This window comes from Geotrypetes seraphini, chromosome 1 (genome assembly GCF_902459505.1).
Source record: "Geotrypetes seraphini chromosome 1, aGeoSer1.1, whole genome shotgun sequence".
Classification (NCBI taxonomy): domain Eukaryota; kingdom Metazoa; phylum Chordata; class Amphibia; order Gymnophiona; family Dermophiidae; genus Geotrypetes; species Geotrypetes seraphini.
Window position 1 is genome coordinate 210,569,458 of NC_047084.1, and position 19,999 is coordinate 210,589,456.

At 45.1% G+C, this 19,999-nt stretch overlaps 1 protein-coding gene across 2 annotated transcripts in view; it reads right to left on the bottom strand.

Moving 5' to 3' along the window:
- Window positions 1-6,043: 6,043 nt before the first annotated feature.
- TMEM165 (transmembrane protein 165) overlaps window positions 6,044-19,999 on the bottom strand; it is a 74,143-nt gene continuing 60,187 nt past the window's right edge. Inside the window, exon 6 of one of the 2 annotated variants that reach the window (XR_004539523.1) lies at window positions 6,044-7,085. Coding sequence is in view for 1 of the 2 variants with exons in the window: in XM_033945257.1 (XP_033801148.1) it covers window positions 7,009-7,085 (77 nt within the window). In the remaining variant the exon portion in view is untranslated. The remainder of the gene's footprint in view (window positions 7,086-19,999) is intronic. The other variant, XM_033945257.1, reaches the window with a different exon arrangement.

The following is a 19,999-nucleotide window of genomic DNA, read 5'->3' on the forward strand; positions in this document are numbered from 1 at the left end:
GCAACAAAATCCTGTGCACGTCCAAGGACTGCATCACCCGGTCCTGCTCCCTAGAACCAGAAGAAGCAAGCAAAATCAGGAAGCCAAACTTCCTGAGTCACATGGAAAGCGGAAACCACTTTTGGAAGAAAGAAAGGAACAATACGCATCACAGTGGAATCTGTAATATGCAGAAAAGGATCCCGGCAGGAGAGAGCCTGAAGCTCCAAAAACCTACGAGCTGAAGTAATAGCCCCCCAGGAAGACCTTCTTGATCATAAGATACATAAGGGATGCCTGCTCCAGAGGCTAATATGGTGGAAGAACCAGAGAGTGAAGAACCAGATTAAGATTCCAGGTAGGACAGGGAAGGCTCAACAGAGGCCTAAGTTGATTCTTCTGAAGGTTGATCACTCAGCCGAGACATTGTAACAAGTGAACCACTTGCTGCACAGCCTGGATCCCCTTGGCCAGAGAGGGAGCCCTGATAGCCAGTCATCCAGATGCGGATGGACAAAGGACACCCAGGGAGCAGAGATACTCTGCCACTACCATCACCTCGGTCAAAGTCCTGGGCGCCGAATAGAAGAGACTCAATCTGAATGGAAGAGACGCAGACTGAGAGTGCTGCTCCAGGATGTGAAATACAGGGAGGCCAGAAACGCCTCCGGCACTCTCAAAGCAATGACAGAATGCACCGTCTCCATGCGGAAGTGGGGCACCTTCAGCACCATATTGACCGCTTTGAGACCCAGGATTGGTCTCCAATCTTCAGAGCCTTTCTTTGGAACGATGAATTATATCGAGTATCTCCCTGCGCCTAAGTCGCCCTCTAGCACGGGCTTGATCACCGCAAGATCTAACAGTCTGGACTGTGGCCTGTACCCGAAGCACTTTCTCGGGGCGGCCTACAGAGGAATTCAGAAAGTACTCCGAGATAGGACAGAGAAACTCCAAAACTCTGCAGACGTGATGGTCTCCCATTCCTCCAGGAGCCCCCCCCACCCCGATGCGCGGGAGAGAGGCCGGGGGCCTGGCGTCAGAACTGTTTCTTTGGAGGAGCTGATGGCCAGACCCCTCACTCCCCCCCCCCCCAATGAAGCACGGCCTGAAAGAAGAAGGGTACCTTTTGCCTGATGTACTGGTGAGGGCATCAAAACGGTCAAAAATGAGAATGCCCCGAACTTCTGGCAGGACAGGACCTGTTCCCTGGCAAAGCCTTGGGTTTGCTGTCTTGTACACGTGCCTTAAGGTCATCCAGGCCCTGGCTAAACAGAAGCTGGCCTTGGAAGAGGAGTCCCCAGACTAGAGAGCTGCACGGGGATGAAGGGGATCTTGTGGGTTCCCCCTTCGGGTCACAGAGATCCCATGGGGACACCCCCTAGGGTTGCGGGGTTGGATGTACTCGCGAGGCTTAAGCAAAGCCCTCCCTTCCTCCGACATCAGCGCTGACATCGGGAAGACTTCCGGTCGGCTGTGTGCTGCGGCAGAGCAGGTAGGGAAAAGGCAGTGGCGTACCAAGGGGGAGGCGGGGAGGGCAGTCCGCCCGGGTGCAGCCTTAGGGGGGGTGCACAGCTGGCCAGGTCCCCTTACCTTTGTGGCGCTTCCCCCGACCGACCGACAACAGGCCCAGTCCGACAAACCTCCCTGCCCTGTAACCGCAAATCTAAATTACCTTCTTACAGCAGCTTCAATACTCCAGCTGCTGTAAGAAGGTAATTTAGACTCGCGGCTACAGGGCAGGGAGGTTTGTCTTACCGGGCCTGTTCTGTTGTCGGGCGGGCGGGGAAGCGCCACAAAGGTAAGGGGCAGGGAGAGATAAAGGGAGGAAAGGTGGAGTGGAGAGGAAAAGACGCTTAAGGGAAATGGGTAAAACTGAGGGAGGAGAAGGACGCTGAAAGGACATGGGGAAGATGGGGGTGGAGAAGGATGCTGAAAGGACATGTGGAAGACAGAGGGGGGAGGAGGACGCTGACAGGTCATGGGGAAGATGGGGGGAGAAGGACACTGAAAGGAAATGGGGAAGAGAGAGTGGGGAGAAGATGCTGGCAGGGAAGAAGACAGAGATGCCAGACTATGGGGGGAGCGGAGAGAAGAAGATGGGTGCCAGGCCAATTTGGAAGGGGGGAGAAAGGGAGAGGCACAGTAACAGAGCAAATGGAAGACGCAGAGAGAAGAGAGATAGTGGATGGAAGGAATTGAATGAGAACATGAGGAAAGCAGAAACCAGGCAACAAAGGTAGGAAAAAAATTATATTTCTTTTTTTTTTTTTTGCTTCAGGATAAAGTAGTATATTAGTTGTGTTGATAAAAATTTATAAACATTAGAGGCTCTGGTAGAAACCCGTTTACAAAGTATGTATACTTCCCAATTAATATTTCCAAATTAATAAAGTCTTTTTGCTTATTTGTAAATGGGTTTCTACCAGAGCCTTTAATTCAGTAGCATAATTAAATGAAATAACTATTTCTGAAGTTTATAGGGATGGGCGGGGACGGAGGGGATTCCTCGCGGGGACGGGTGGGGATGGAGGGATTCCTCACAGGGATGGGTGGGATTTCTGTCCCTGCGCAACTCTCTACCCCAGACCAGATCCCCAGCATCCTCCAGACGGACACCGAATAAGCACCCAGCTTGGCGAAAAGTTTCACTATATAAAGGCATAGGCCATATAATCCATCCCAGAGATGAGAAAATCAAGGTCATGGCATAGTTTAGAGTGGCATGCCCGAGCCAACGAAGGATGAGGCTGTCGCCACCTTGACACTGGCCGCAGCCAAATCAAACAGCCGTTTAAGGATGAAATTCACATGCCTGTCGTGAGCATCCTTCAGGACTACCCTCCATCAGTAGGGAGGGAAGAATGCTTTGTGACCTGACTTATAGCTGAATCCACCTTCAGTGAAGCAAAGTGCTTGGTAAAACCAACCCGAGGCCTGAGCACATTTCAAGGGGCCCGCCAGGTTATCCCAAATCACCAGGATACGAACCACATCATTGTTATCAGAAAGTCCAGTTAGCAGTCTCTGATCACTCATGAGAGAACATTCTACCTGGACTGGCTGATCTGGCTCCAGCTTTAATTCCTGTAGAGATTCCATAATGAGGTCCTCTAAATGACCAGGTTTGAAGATCGCGGAGCTCCGCCAGGTTTGCCACATCTGCAGACACCGCCAAATCTCCCTGTGAAAGAGGGATCGAGAAAGTGTCCAACGTAATCGCAGCCATCGCCCTTTTCCGCTCAGTGGTCCCCACCAGGGAACAAAGCGAAAGACCCGGGTCCCGTGGAGACATAGTCTCCATGGACGGCCCAGATGTCAGTGGGGTGACCACAGGCATGAATTTCTTAACTAAGTATGCCCGACAGCATATTCACAAGTTCCAGGGGAAAAAGGTCTACCGCAGCGAGAGCCGCCTTGTGCGCATCAGACTAAAGTGCTTGGTAGACTTATGAGGCTTTTCTCCGGAACCACACTTGCGTTTCACTGATACACCACCAGTGCTCTCCTGAGCGCCTACCGACATGATTTTTTGCAGAAATTGGGGCAGAAGGCTCAAACAGGGTCTCCCCGGAGTGGAAGGCACCGCATTCTTGCAAACTTCACCCCCCTCGTAGGCCGCAACGCACCTGACAGCCATCCACCGCAAAAAAAGGCATGAATTGATCCTGACCTGAGGAGGCCACCTGTGAAGTTTGGAGCATAAACGAAGCCCCTAACTATAAAAAATATAATTTTTCAAATTGGGAAAAATCCAAAATGGTCGCCGCAGGTGCAATTTTGCATTAAAATAGCCCGGGAGTCCAGATACTGCTGTGCCGCTGCCTTATCGGCGAAGGTCTAGGCCTTCCCCTTTCTCCAGAAATGAATATAATTGAGAAAAAAAAAATAAAAATGGTGATTTGGGGATTTTAGAGGTAGGAGGAGGTAGGGCATGGAGGGAAACCATCCAAAATCGCTAAACAGGCTGGCTGAGAGAAGCTGCAGGCAATGCTGGAACAGCATGTAGGGAGATCTAAAACCTCAGGAAGTTGGATTTCAAGTCTTTTGAGTGCCCCACTGGCCCAACCACCACGGCCGATGACCTCCGCCACCCTCTCATATGACGAAGAACCATCTGGTGGAGGCACGCAGTCTGGCTCTGATCCCAGTCACGCCTCCACAGAACTGCTCAGCCTGCACTAAATCCACTAGCGGATGAACCTCGGGCGAGCTAGCTTCCAAACCTGGAGCCCCGATCTGACTTGCAGGCTGTCCAGGGGGCTTACTGCAGAGCAGGAAACCCCCCCCAGAAGCAAACATTCTCCAACAATCTGTGATCGCCTGCTGCAAGGATGTCCTTGCAGAGAAACCACAGCACGAGGGCAAACCCATGAAAGAAAATACTAAAAACTATGAAAATAAACTCGAGCAGAAGAGATAAGCTCCTATAGGCTGGCTTGTAGGAAAGCAAGACCGGTATCCAAGGGGCATGCTCCAGGTTATGCTATCAGAGGGAGGAGTTAAGACTTCAATCATCTGAGGCTTCCTACAGTGCCTAGTGGCAGGGGATGCATAACCCACCGGTCCCAGAATAAAGGGATGGTACAAGAAAGTCTGAAGTTAGTAAGACAGTGATGAGGTAAGAGGGGGAAGGGTTTAAGTCTCTGAAGTGTGAGCCTTCCTACAACGTTCTGGCAAATAAGACAGAAATAATCCACTGGTCCCCGAATAAAGTGGGATTATACATGCATATAGGCTATAAATAACATAATAGAATACAATTGAATAGAATTTAGATGTATCATCCAGCTTCCCAAATGATAACTGTTCTGTTTTGATAACTGCATCTCTTCTATCTGCTAAATGAACTTTTATCTCAATCATATTGTCCTAATACCATCAATCAAAATGTCAAAAGTAAATCCTTCATAGGTTTGTGGACCCAAAGACCAGCTCCTGACCAAAACAGATACTTGGGAGCTAACCACACTGGTGAACATCTGATGATGTGTTGGGCAAGCAGCATTTATTTTTCTGGCTGAGTATTTGTTGCTGAGCCCCATTCAAGTGGCAAAATGTTAGTGTTCTTGAGAACCTGATCCTATCCATTTTTCTTAGCTAAAAGCTTTATTATATAATCAAAATGATCCTTCTGTGCATATGGCAAAACACTTTTTTTAAAGAAGTGGACAAATTAATCAGAATGAAATGTAAAAAAAAATCACCACTTTTATTGACATGTTTTTCTTATAATTTCATGTGTCTGAAATAAAATATTACATCTCTACCATATGATCTTTTAAGAATTCATTTGCCATAGCTACATTTGTCAAATATTGACACTTGATTGCTATACACTATGAGGAAGATTCTCAAAATCCTGCGTTAAAAAGCGACAGTCTGCTAATACAGCTGTTCCGATACCGAATCTAAAAACCCAAGAAATTCTTTAATAATTGCGCAAGCAAATAAGGTCGGTGGACAGAAGTGAAGATTTCCTAAATTTGCATGTGTCAATGCCATTAAAAAAAACCCAAGAAACAAAACGCAACAGCGGGAAAGATGCCCACACTTTTCGCTGTATCACAACACCCCTTCCCTAAAATCCTGCAGCGACTCCCCCCCCCCTTGCATCAGGAAATATGCCCACTCTCTCCAGCACTAAACTAAATTTAAAAATCCGACCGTGACCTCCATCCAACCAAAACCTCCTCCCCCTTCGGCAGTAGGAGAGATTCCCACTCTCTTCTGCTGCAGTAAACTACCTTCTCCACCCCGGGCCCAAGTACTGCCCCACTACTAGTGACCCCCTCTCCCTCAAACAGATGAGCCGGAGGGACATGGACATCTGATGCTGCTGTATCATCTAAAATGGTAATTCCCCTCCCCAATGCATCTTGGGATACACCAGGGAAGGGCTTGAGGCTCTGATTGATCCAGGGTGTTTAAGGCCCTTCCTATGGGAGGGACCTTAAACAACTTGGACCAATCAGAGCCTTAGGACCCTTCCCAATGCATCTGGGGAGGGGCCTGAGGCTCTGATTGGCCCTAGTTAAGGGGAGGGGCCTTAAACACCCTGGGACAATCAGAGCCTCAAGCTCCTCCCCGGTGTATCCCAAGATGCACCAGGGATGGTAATTACCATTTTAGATGATGCAGCAGTAGATGATGTCCACGTCCCTCTGACTCATCTATTGAGGTAAGGGAGAGGGAGTTACTACTAGTGAGGGAGCAGTTGGGTCCAGTCACGGTTGGTAGTTTACTGCAGCAGGAGGGTGGGTCACGGCAGGATTTTTTTAATTTAGTGCTGCAGGCAGGAGCGAGTGTGCATCTCTCCTGATGCGGGGGGGGGGGGGGGGGGGGGGGGTGTTGTGATACAGCGGAGAGAATGGGCATCTCTCCTGATGCATCACAACACAGGCTTTCTAGCATTCTCAGATACTGACCGGCACCCCTGGACCACTTGCTTTTTTTTGTAGCTAAAAGCCGACACTGCTTTTAGAAAATGACTCAGCAATTTTATAAAATCCAGAGGACTCATTTCAACGTTGAAGAGCCCATTTGCATGTCGTAGACTGCTAGAAACCTCACTAAAAACGGAGATAATCTATTTTGATAATCTGCCGCTAAACCGTGTACAGGCTAAACCGCCAGTAAAGAATTTAGTGACAGCATTAAAGCTTTAAGAATCTAGCCCTGTGTGATTTCAACTCAATTATTTATTTAGCTTGGAAACAAGAGTCTATATAGGGAGGAATATCGTAAAAAAAATCCCCAACTAGTGGTGACCCAGCATTTTATCCAATAGAAACCAATACTTCTTAAAATAAGTTTACTTATTCTACTCCATAAAACACACCCCCCTTGCAGATAATACTTTCATAAATGGGTCAAACTCGTAATACAAAAAAAAAAAAAAAAGTTAGACCCACTGTACAAATATTTTATGAGCTGCTCATTGCTACAGCATATTATACGTTATAGACAGAAAATACAGTACTAACTAAGCACATTCAATCTTTCCTGAGACATGAAACTAAATGTCTGTTAAAAACCAGCTTCTGGGCTTATAAACAGTGCAGAAAATGCAAATGCCAGGAAAACGATGCCACCTACGATTGTCACTGAAAAAAAAAAGAAAGAAAATTTATGAAAGAAGGGAAAAGTTTTATTTTAAGAGCAAAATTCCATTTTGTCCTAGCATTCAATATTTCACTTACACATTTTGCTTTTAAAAAGGTGCGACTAAGATCCTTTATTTACAATGCTCCATATTTAAAATTCAGCTTCTCAAATTGTCTACCCTATGGCTCACTGGCCAGAATCCAGCCCACCAAGAGCTTTTTTTCTGCTCCTCGGAAGTGCCAATTCTTATTCCTGCTTCCCCATCACAACTCGGTTCTCTGTAAGCCTGAGCCACACAGTGTCAGATGTTTGGACTGGTATTGCAGTTTCAAGTCTTGTAAGACCAACCCAAACTCCAGCACATGCAGAGAGCTGTGTCGTGGTAGGGAAGCAGGAATCCTGTTTCTTCTGTAGCAGAAGCCAGGTGAGGGGTAAAGCGACTAGGGAGGCATACATAAGAGACAGAGACTGGGTGAAGGCTAGGAGGATATATGAGAGAGAGCTTTTTCATTAAATTTCATACTGTGGGGTTGTAGCTTCTGTTTCTTTGTTATGGCGATAGCTGTACCTCAATAAAAATTATTTCCAAAAAAAAACAAAAAACATTTATATTAAAAGCAGTTAAAGACTTAACTGGAATAAAATTTACAAGTTAGAAACTCCCTGTTTACATCCAACCTTAATTAAATATAGCATCAACAAATTCCAAAAAGGAGAAATTGGTTCTTATCTGCTAATTTTCTTTCCACTTATCTCAACAAATCAGTCCATTACTTGTGGGTTATGTCTTTCTACCAGCAGTCCATTACTTGTGGGTTATGTCTTTCTACCAGCAGGTAGAGCGAGAGGACTCAGAATTGTGCTGTGCTCAAATAGGCAGTGTGGACCTGGGGCAATTCAGTATCCCAATAACAAAGCAGTAAGAAAATATAAACCATACCACCACCAAAAAGGTCTCATTCCTCTTCTAAACAGCAAGATATGAGATGCACTAAAGCAGTTCTCAAGTAGGGAAATTCCTGCTAAGAGAAATGAAACTTCAAACTCTGTATCCTTTCTAGCAGCAAGATCAAGCCTGGAGTGCTTGGTATGTAGCCAGGACCACATCTGGACCTGCAAACATCATCCAGAGGAACTGCTCTAGAGGTTGCAACTGCTCTACCGTACTTGAATGTGGTCCAACGAGAACAGTCAGTTGCTTACCTGACAAAATGTATGCAGAGGAAATGCTTTCTTGCATCCAAGCCTACAGTAGCTCACTGAATGAAGTGAGACCTTTATATTTGGGACCCAGAAAGAGAACAAAGATGGTCAGATTCATTAATGACTTCAAGATATCCGAGAAGGATATTGCAGACATCCAATAATCTGAGACAGAACAGACCTTGCCACAATCTTCCTTATGGAAAGACAGGAGCAGTGTAGGCTGATTAACATGAATCAGTAAGTTCAGGAAGAAAGGAAGAACAGTTCAAATGGAAATTCCTGCCTCAGAAAAAAGGAAGATCAGAAAAGGATCCCTGCATGATAGAGCCTGCAACTCAAACTCACCTAGCTAAGGTAATAGCAACCAAAAAGGCAAATATTTGGAGTAAGATAGCTCCTTTCAAAGGTTGAAAAGGAGGCTTTTGAAGAGTCTTCAGCAACAAGTTAAGATCCTATAGAGCATGAGAGAGATTTGCATATAATGGAAGTGACAGGCATGCAAATCTTCTCCATGCATATTCATTAGGGCTATCCTGAAAACCCGACTAGCCTGGTGGTCCTCCAGGACAGGGTTGGGAACCATTGCTATAGAGGACATGCCAGATGGAGATGAGGCTGCAAGCAATTCAAACCCCTTAAGAATTTGGATGAGCAGCTAGTGAACAACTGTTCACACAATCTCTATAGAAAGTTTCTCAACACGCGGTACAGTACACGGGCCGCTTGTTGGGGGTACGTGGCCTGGCCACCAATTCCTGCATGTTCATAGAGGCCGCCACCTCCAGGGATCCTGCATTACTGCTTCCCCCGCCCCCCACAGCTGAAGCCGCTTCTGGCAATCTCTGCCTGCCCCCGAAGCAGACACAGTTACCACCTTCTTTGAGCCACACTCATTCCTTTGGTCTTCAGCAGCACTGCTTGCAAGCAGCAATTCACACACTGCACGTAAGTAGCTGACCCTGAAACTTCTCCGACGTCAGAATTGACGTTGGAGGGAAAGCTTGTAGGTCAGCCACATGCAGCATGTGAATCACTGCTTGCACCATCCCCACTGCAGACAGAATGAGCGAGTGCAGCTTGAACAAGAACTGGGTTGGCTTCGGGGGGGGGGAAGGGGGATTCCCAGCAGGAAGGCGGGATCCCCGGAGGCAGCAGCAGCTTCTACGGACAGGAAACTTACATGCAGGGAGGGGGAGGTGGCATGAACATGGGATACAGAAGAGAGGGAGGAAGGGAGCACTAACTTGGGACATAGGAGGGAGGGAATAGAAAGGGAGAATTGTTGGCTATAAGTGTGTGACGGGGAAAGATGATGGCACATGGGGAAAGGAAAATTGGTCATAGAGAGGGAGATGCATGGGAGAGAGAAGGATGAGAGGAGAAATGTTGGATATGGTGGTGGAGAGGGAACAGATTGAAGGGGATTGCAAGGGGGAGGAATATTAGACATATTGATGAAGGGAGATATGTTGCATTGTGCTGGAGAGGGGTGATAGAAGAAGGAGAAATGAGCATGGGGCTAGTGGGCAGTGGTGAAAAATGCTGCACATGATCCAGGAGATGAAAGAGGGAGAAATGTTGGATGTGGGAGAGATGCCTGAATCTCTCAAGACAGATGGACACTGTGAGCGAGAGACTTGTTGCCAATAGGGGTGGAGGAGAGAGGAAGAAAAGTTGGACTCGTGGAAGGACAGAGATGTTGGTTGGTGAAGGGAATGAGGTCCGAAAGAGAAGTGTGCAGGAGGCAGAAAGTGCTGGACTCAGGGAGAGCGAGTGAGTGATGGATGGGGAGGGAAGGAGAAATGTCACACTCAGGGGGAGAAGGCAGAAAGTAAAAAAAGTTGAACTCATGGAGGGAGAGAGAGAGATGTTGGTTGGGGGGAAGGAATGACTAGATGAGAAGAAATGTGCAGAAGCAGAAAGAGATACACTGGCAGAAAGTAGGGAGAAAAGTTGGATGTGGCAGTAGAGGAGTGGGAGAGATGCACCCAGGACATCTCTCTTTCTCCACTCCCTTTTTCAGCAAGGGAGGGAATGAGAGAAGGACAGTGATAGAGGGGGGGGAGACATGTTGCCAATGGGGGTGGAGGAGAGAGGAAGAAAAGTTGGACCATGGAGGGAGAGAGAGAGATATGTTGGTTGGGGAAGGGAGTGAGGTCTGGAGTTGAAACATGCAGAAGGCATGAAGAAAGAAATATTGGATGCACAATCAGAAGGAAATGTAACCAGAAACTCATGAAACCACCAGACAGTAAAGATAGGAAATATGATTTTATTTTCAATTTAGTGATTGAAATGTGTCAGTTTTGAGAATTTATATCTGCTGTCTATATTTTGCACTATATTTGTCTATTTTTCTATAGTTGTTACGGAGGTGACATTGCATATTTTAAAGTCATCTGCATTGACCTCTTTGAAAAAAACCCCAAATATAAATGATTAAAATTTTCTCTGTGTACAGTGTGCTTTGTTTTTTTAATTTTGTGGTTGTTATTATGTATTAAGATGTAAATGAAAAATGTCATTATGTATTAAGATGTATATGAAAAATGGATGGAAGACATTGCATTACAATTAGTATTATTATTACAGGGGTGGAGCTTGGGCGGGGTTACTTGGTTGATATTTATAAGACTTAAGGCTCCTTTTACTAAGCTGCGCTAGCGGTTTTAGCGTGTGCACTACACACTAACGCCTCCATAGAGCTGGCATTAGAATTTTCCACTAGTGCACCTTTAATGAGGAGCCCTTAGGGGGTACTTGGCTTGAAGAAGTTGAGAAACTCTGCTCTATAGCATACTGGGACAAGCCTTTTTTTAAAACCTTGTTGAAGAAAGATCAGAATATGCACATGCAAAGATTAAAAAGGAAGAATTCGCTCTTTCTTTGCACCATGTTTCAAATACTCTCCAGACCCTGGCATAAGCCTAGATGTACTGCAGAACACATTCTAGCCCAGACATGGGCAACTCCAGTCTTCGAGGGCCGGAATCCAATCGGGTTTTCAGGATTTCCCCAATGAATATGTATTGAAAGCAGTGTAAGCAAATAGATCTCATGCATATTCATTGGGAAAATCCTGAAAACCCGATTGGATTCCGGCCCTCGAAGACCCGAGTTGCCCATGTCTGTTCTAGCCTGAAGGAGTGTAGAAATTACATCTTCATGATATCCTTTTTTCCTCAGTTTATATCAAAGCAGGAAGGATTCTCTAACAGAATGGGGTCTTGATGATGAAGCCCTTTCTCCGTATGGAAAATGGCAAAGACTGTATCTGAAGGTGAACCTGATCTTTATACCAAAGCTTCCTGGGCTAATCTGGAGCCAGTAGAATCACTTGGCCTGGATGGCAAACAATGCACAAGAGAACATGGCCTTCAAGGGCCAGAGAGGAAATATGTACAGAAGAGAGTGGGTTGGCCAGGGCTGGAGAACAGCATCTACTCCTTGAGAGCCAGGCCCCTTCCTCCTTCCTTAAAGGGACTAAAGAATTTGGGAAATTTTGTGTTGTCCTTCATGGCATCAGATCCATGAGAGGCATGTTCCATCTCAAGGTTATGAGAGAAGACTTGGAAAGAGTCCACTCCCTTGGGTCTGGAGCAGTGGTTCTTAAACATGTCCTGGGGGATCTGTATATAATAGAGGTAACAATCATGCATATTCATTAGGGATATCTTGAAAACACAACTGGTTAAGGGTCCCCCCATGACAGGCTTAAGAACCACTTATCTAGAGCATTCCTGCTGAGATAATCCGCTTGAGTGTCCAGATGCTCCGCAATGCAAGCTGCAGACCCCTTTCCACCCAAAGAAGCAAATCTAAGGCTGAACTCCAAGTTCCCCCTGTCTGTTTATGTAAGAAACCATTCATATTGTCCAAAAGAACTCAGACATGCTTTAGATGAAGAACTGGAACAATGGCCAGCAGCACTCCGAGTTCCAGATAGTTTATTAGCCATTTAGCTCCAAGGAGCGAACCTGCTCACCTTTGTTGTGACAGATGATTGGAATTGGACAGTCGAGAGTAAGAATGTCCTGATTTCTTCTCTCCCTAAAAGGAAAGCTACTTTTTGCTGATAACACAACCACGAAAAAGGTGCAGAACACTCAGGCCTATATCTTTTTATATCATAGAAGTGAGCACAAGACTAGAAAAATCTATAAGAATATTTTGGTATGTCTTCAGGCAAACGATGAGATTAAGAATCCCCCTGTCCTTAAGTAATTTGTCCAGTTCCTTCTCAAATAATATGTAATTTACCCCTAAAGGGAAGCTTTATAAGAACAGGTTTTGATGCCACATCTACCACCCAATTGTGAAGTCAAAGGCATCTAGCTGAAATCACTAAGGCCATCTCCTGAGAACAGCCACCCACCAAATATGCAAGACCAGCTTCTAATGCAGGAAAGTCTAAAAGGATGAGAATCAGAATCCATGGAGAAATCAGCAGCTTGATGAACCAGACAGAGACAGACCCCAGCAACATAAGACCCTGTTACCTTAGCTTAAATTCATGAGTTACCTAAAAAGACAAAGCTCCGGGCCCAGATGGGATCCACCCGAGAATACTGAAAGAGCTCAGAGATGAAACAGCAGAGCTACTGCAGCATATTTGCAACCTGTCCTTGAGAACAGGGGTAATCCCGGAGGACTGGAAGATAGCGAATGTTACACCGATCTTCAAAAAAGGATCGAGAGGCGACCCGGGAAACTACAGACCGGTGAGCTTAACCTCTGTTCCGGGGAAGATGGCCGAATCACTGATCAGGGAAGGTATCAATGAGCATATAGAAAAAAATAATCTGATGAGATCGAGCCAGCATGGTTTCTGTAAAGGCCGATCATGCCAGACAAATCTACTGCAGTTCTTTGAGGGGATAAATAAGCAATTGGACCAAGGTGACCCAGTAGACATTATATATCTAGATTTCCAAAAAGCCTTCGACAAGGTGCCCCATGAACGCTTACTGAAGAAACTGTGGAGCCACGGGGTGGAAGGGGACGTGCACAGATGGATCAAAAATTGGCTGGCGGACAGGAAACAGAGGGTAGGAGTAAAGGGGCACTACTCTGACTGGATAGGGGTCACAAGTGGTGTTCCGCAAGGGTCAGTGCTGGGACCACTGCTGTTCAATATATTTATTAATGATCTAGAAATGGGGACAAAGTGCGAAGTTATCAAGTTCGCGGATGACACAAAACTCTCCAGTAGGGTCAGAACTGTTGAGGAATGCAAAGAACTGCAGAGCGACCTGAACAAACTGAGTGAGTGGGCAAAAAAATGGCAGATGAACTTCAATGTGGAGAAATGTAAGGTCTTGCACATAGGGAAAGGGAACTCCATGTACAGCTACGCGATGGGAGGGAGGGCACTCGGGGAAGGCAAACAAAAAAAAGATCTGGGGGTATTGGTGGATAACACAATGAAGCCGGCGGCGCAATGTGCAGCGGCCTCAAAAAAAGCGAACAGAATGTTGGGCATTATCAAAAAAGGTATCACTACCAGAACGAAGGAAGTTATCCTGCCACTGTATCGAGCAATGGTGCGCCCACATCTGGAATACTGCATCCAATACTGGTCGCCATACCTCAGGAAGGACATGGCAATACTCGAGAGGGTCCAGAGGAGGGCAACGAGGATGATAAAGGGTATGGAGAACCTGTCATATGCCGAACGGTTAGACAGGCTGGGGCTCTTTACCCTGGAGAAGCGGAGACTGAGAGGGGACATGATAAGAGACTTATAAAATAATGAAAGGCATAGAGAAGGTGGAGAGGGACAGATTCTTTAGACTAGCAGGGACAACTAAAACAAGAGGTCATTCAGAAAAACTGAGAGGAGACAGATTCATAACGAATGCAAGGAAGTTCTTCTTCACTCAGAGGGTGGTGGACACCTGGAACGCGCTTCCCGGAGAGGTGATAAGACAGAGTACAATTCTGGGGTTCAAAAAGGGACTGGATGACTTCCTGGAAGCGAAGGGGATTACAGGGTACAGATAGAGTTACCTTACAGGACATTGAGCGAATAGGGTATGGATATTTTAGGTTAGGTAGGGAACACTTCCAGGTCATGGACCTGGGGGGCCGCCGCGGGAGCGGACTGCCGGGCACGATGGACCCCTGGTCTGACCCAGCAGAGGCAATGCTTATATTCTTATGTTCTTAAGAGATGCCTCAATCCTGTGATCCTGCGTGTCCTTTTAAAGCAGTAATGCCCTGAACAGGTAACTATAATCTTTTTAGTAAATGCAGTGAGCTAGGAGTCCTATATGGGGAGTTTTAGCTTCTCCAACTCATCATGCAGAAGTGAATAAAGTCTGGCCTTGGCTCTAGCAACCTTAAGCCCAGAATTCGAAATGTTCCACTGCATGAAAAATTAATTCAAACATGGTTTCATGAATATGACCAGTCTTTGGGGGACTTCTTGGTCCCTACATGACAGTGTTTGAGACAGAAGAGGAATAAGAGCTGTAATGTGGAAAATATCTACTGCTCTTGTAAAGGCTGCAATGCCCTGAGCTAACATATGCATCGGTATTCCTTTCCCCACAATTTGGTAGCTCCCCTATGTCTCAATTCCCCTTCCCATCTTCTGGTGATAAATGGCAAAAAAAGCCCGAGTCCTGCATCTTCCACCACCTCCCTTCCCATATCTGCAGGGGAGAGTGGGAGATATGCTGGACTGGGATTTTGGTCCCCTTTATCACTAGCACCCTGGGCCGGTGCCTCATCTGGTTCATATATTGCTTACAAGATCCAGAACTGGCCCAATGTAGTAAGTTCATCTTTATAGAAGAGAAAAGCCATCTCCCTCATCATTAGGAAGCTCACCCTCTTCTAAATCATCCTTATCCCCAAGAGAATCTAAAGGAATAGAATAAGACAAGACATAGTGGGTCTCAGAAAATAATACATCTGTATGTAAAGTCAGGAGGAGGAAGTACTTGCCTCTTCTTAACAACTACTGTAAGTCCTCTGAAAGCTGATTACAGGAAGCAGGAACTAGGTCTGAGGAAACCTGGATCCATTTCAATAAGTAAGTCTGAAGAAGCTGTTGTACAAAATCTGGGGGGGAAAGATGACATACTGTTGTGCCCCTGAAGTTGAGGAACCCTCAAAAATGCCTGCCAGAAATTGCTTGGACCCGAGGAGTGACTGAAGAGCTGCTGGTAACAGCATTGAAGCCAGCAGATCTGACACATAAAGCTCTGTAATGACCATCATTGCTCTGCTCTGTGAACAGCTGAGCTGTCAGTGGCTTCATGGAAATCCCAGAGACACAATCTGAACCCAAAGCCCTGCTATCAGCGGGGGAGGTGGAAGGTGGGAGAGAACAAGATACACATTGCCCTGAATTCCTCGCTGAACAGCGAGAGCAGTGCCTAACTTCAACTGGAATTTAGGAATCCAAGGTAGTAAAACTAGCAGCTCGCTGGCTCTCAGAAAAATGCCCTCCAGAAGAGACAGTCTCAGAGATAAATGTTTTTCTCTGTGGAAGCTAGGTAGGAAAGGCAACAAATGCTCACTCTCCCATGAACTTCACTCCCTTGTATTTTTTTTGAAGAAGAACTCAATAAGAAGGGAAGCTGCAGGAAAGGCCCAGACCTAGAGTATCCCAAAAGGCCACTGAACAGCTTCCTCCATATTTTCTTCCTATGATCACCTTGTCTGCACCAGCATTTCTTAATATTCTGTGACTTCCTTTAATCTACTGTAAGTATCCTTCTGCAACTCTCCATGTGCTTATGATCTCAAAAATGTCTTTGTACTGCTTTATGAATGTCCTTTTGTAACCTGTCTGAGCTCCTGGGAGGACAGGATAGAAATTGAAGTAAATTAATTAACCCCCAACTCTATTATGACCAGGGTTACTGGACCAGGAACAAGTATCCAGAGAGACAGAGGAATATTGAATTGTTTCAGCTACACACTAGCTACTAGGGCATAGCACAATTCCGAGTCCTATCTTCATCTGCCCTTACATGGGCATAATCCACAAGTCCTGGATAGATATGTTGATGACAACAAGAAATGGGAGTTTATGCTCCCTCTGGAGATTAATCACTTTTTTAGCCATGCGGAAATAACACCATTTTAAAGCTCAACCAGGTACACTATAATATGATTGAAAAGCTATACAATTCTGAAGTCAAACTTCAGGCATAAGTTGTTTAATGAGGCAAAACATTCCTTAATATCTGCAGTGATTATGGTCATTCATGTATTTTTATAAATCACAACTAAAAAGGGATGCCAACAGAATGTATTTTGCATAAAACAAAGCTACTTACCTGTAAAAGGTGTTCTCCATGGATAGCAGGATACAAAGTTCTCACAGCATGGATTTCATCACAGGCACCACCATGTGGAAAAACTGCTCCAGTTTACTTTGTACTAGAAACGTTTGAGATGCTTCACCAGGCATGTGTCTCATTTCCCACATGCCACTGTTGCAGTCTAGTTATCTAGCTCAACTAGAATAAAACTCAATGGGGAGTTGGTGGGTGTGTGAGGACTTTTATCCTGCTGTGCACAGAGACCACCTGCAACAGGCATCTGAGTGACTTCAACAAAAATCAGGACAGCAAGTCCTCACACAGCATGGACTCCCTTGTTACAGGCTGCCTTCAACAACAACAAAAAAGAAAAACAAGGTTCCACAACAAGCAGCCACCAATGTTTTTGGTGCCAACTTGCCTTTTATACATTTTCCCCTTTTTGTTTGGTGGGGTTTTTGTTTGTTTTTTAAGGCAGCCTGGAACAGAAAAGAAAGGGTCTATGGTGAATGGAGTTAGATTCTAATTACCAAAGAGATTCTGAAAGACTGAAGGGCCAAACAGTAATGGACTGTGAATGACACAGGGCAAATTTTTCTCCAACCCCATGGGAATTCATTTTCCCGTTGAGTTCTTTTCCTGTCCCTACCCCATTCCTGCAAGCTCTGTCCTCATCTGCACAAGCCTCAAACACTTTAAAATCATAAGGTGCTCATAATCAAAACAAAAATACATCTAAAAAAACAGCATAAATCAGCACTTGGACAATCAGTAACACAAGTTGTCCAAGTGCCAATAATCAAACCGGGTTTTAGACGTATTTAAAAATGACTTAGGCCTTCACAGTGCTGCTGAACGGCCAGAGCTAAAAGGGGCGTTTCAGGAGGAATGTCGAGGGTGGGATTTAGGCGGGACGTAGGCCATCCTAGACTTAGTCATACTGCATGTATAGCCGAAAGTTTTACAACACTGCCTAGACAGAACTTAGACGTTGTGACTTAGGCCATCTAAAACCAGGCCTAAGTCCACAGAAGATATCCAATGTGACCAGATAAGCACTGCAGACACAAAGTACAGACCCCCACACACTGCCCCAGTGATCACTGACCCCCTCACCCCCACCCCATAAAAATCCTAACAACAACTTTACATATCTGCCTCCAGAACATCAGCACCTGGCAGCCTGGCATAGGAAAGCCTAGTACAGCTACACAGTGGTCTTGGGGGTGGGTTAGTGAATCAGAGAGGTGGCCCATAAGCCACTCTAATCACTGCATTCATGGTGAAAAATGTGCACCTCCCAAAAAAAACCCAAACCCTTTTGTACTGCCATATAAGTGGCTCCTGCAGCCATAAGGGCTATTGGGATGGTAGATAGGTGGGTCTAGTAGGTTCTGGGGGTGTTTTGGGGGGCTGACCATGACCTATAAGGGAGCTGTAGTGAAATGTTTGTGGCACCCTTTTTATGAAGTTCACAGCAGTGCTCTGTAAGGTACCCCACTACTCTGGTGCCATATCTGGTGTCTAGTCCATCACTTTTCTGGCTCCTCCCACGCCCAAAAGGTCTTTTTCTAGGCATTTGTGACTTGTACAAATTTTTGGACGAAAATGTGGTATAAAGATGGACGATTCAGCAGCCTGGACGATCAGATGGCTGGACGTACAGTTAAGACAATTTTTGGAAAAAAAATTATGTTGGACGTATTTTTCGAAAATGGACTTTTTCCCATGTCCAACTTTGGGCAACTTAGGCCCAAAACGGACTTAGATGTTTCTTTTGATTATGTCCCTCTAAGTGTTCAAGGTTTGTGTGGTTAAGGCTGAGCTTACAGGAATTGGACAGTGACTTACTAAAGAGTTTAATGTGCTCCAAACAGAAGGCCAAGGCTCTCCAGTAATCCAAAGTGTACAATGCACTTTCACCTTTGTGGATGTGATACCTGGGAAAAATGTCAGCAGGACTCGTTAAGATGGAAATACAACAACAACTTAAACAAGAGACTTAAAAAGCTTAGTATAAAGTGGATCAATTACTAAAGTTGTGGAGCTCACTCTGTACACTGAAATCACTGCCACTAAAAAAACTCGTTCACAACCTTAGGTCTAGGAAGGGAAGGAATTCCTCAATCTTTTTTGCCACCAGAAAATACTTGGAATAAAATCCCTGCCCTCTTTACTTTGGGGAATTAGGTTCAACAGCATATGCTCTTTGGCAATTACTTCCTGATACTGAGTGTTTGACCATGATGCCCTCAGTGGGCAGTTTGATGACGTTTCAAATAGATGCAGAGGGTATTCCTGATGGATGATCTTTGGAACCTGACTAATTGCGATAGGAACATAAGAATAGCCATATTAGGTCAGATCAATAGTCCTACTAGCCTGGTATCCTTCCTCTAATAGTAGCCAATCCAAGTCACAAGTACCTGGCAGAAACCCAACTAGAAACAACATTCCATGATGATACCAGGGCTTCTACCATGTCTATCTCAATAGCAGACTATGGGGCTTTTCCTCCAGAAATTTGTTCAAACAATTTTTAGACCCAGAAAAGCTAACTGCATCCTCTGGCAATAAACTTCAGAGCTTAACTATTCAATGAGTAAACAAAAAAATATTTTGTCCTATTTGTTTTAAAAGTATTTCCATGTAATTTCATTGAGAGTCATAGAAATAGAGAAAAATGAAGGCAGATAAAGACCATATGGCCTATCTAGTCTGCCTAACCATGCCATCTTCCCAGGAGATCCAACATACTTGTCCCAAGATTTCTAGAATTCAGATACACTTTTTGTCTCTACCACCGGGAGGCTGTTCCAAGCATTTACCACCCTTTTTGTGAAAAAGGGTTTTCTGAGGTTACTTTTGAATCTGTCCCCTTTCACCTTCACCCTATGCCCTCTCAATTAAATTTAACGCTTTCTGAAAATCTAGATAAACTACATCAACTGACTCACCTTTATTCACATGTTTATTCATGCCTTCAAAGAAATGAAACAAATTGGTGAACTCATGTTGACTCTCCCATAAAGTCATGTTTGTCTATGTCTATGTATTCCATAATTTTATTCTTTATAATGGTTTCTACTATTTTGCCAGGCACTGAAGTCAGACTTACTGGTTTGTAATTTCCCGTATCACCCCTGGAACCCTTTTCAAAAATTGGCATTACACTGACCACCCTAATCTTCAGGTACTACAGATAATTTTAATGACAGGTTACAGATCACTAACAGATCAGCAATTTCATGTTTGAGTTCCTTCAGTATCCTAAGGTGTATGCCATCCAGTTCAGGTGATTTATCACTCTAACCTGTTGATTTGGTTCAGTATGTCTTCCAGGTTAACTGAGATTTCTTTTCAGTTCCTCTGCATTGTCATCCTTGAAAACTATTTCTGGTACATGTAGATCTCTATCACATTCTTCC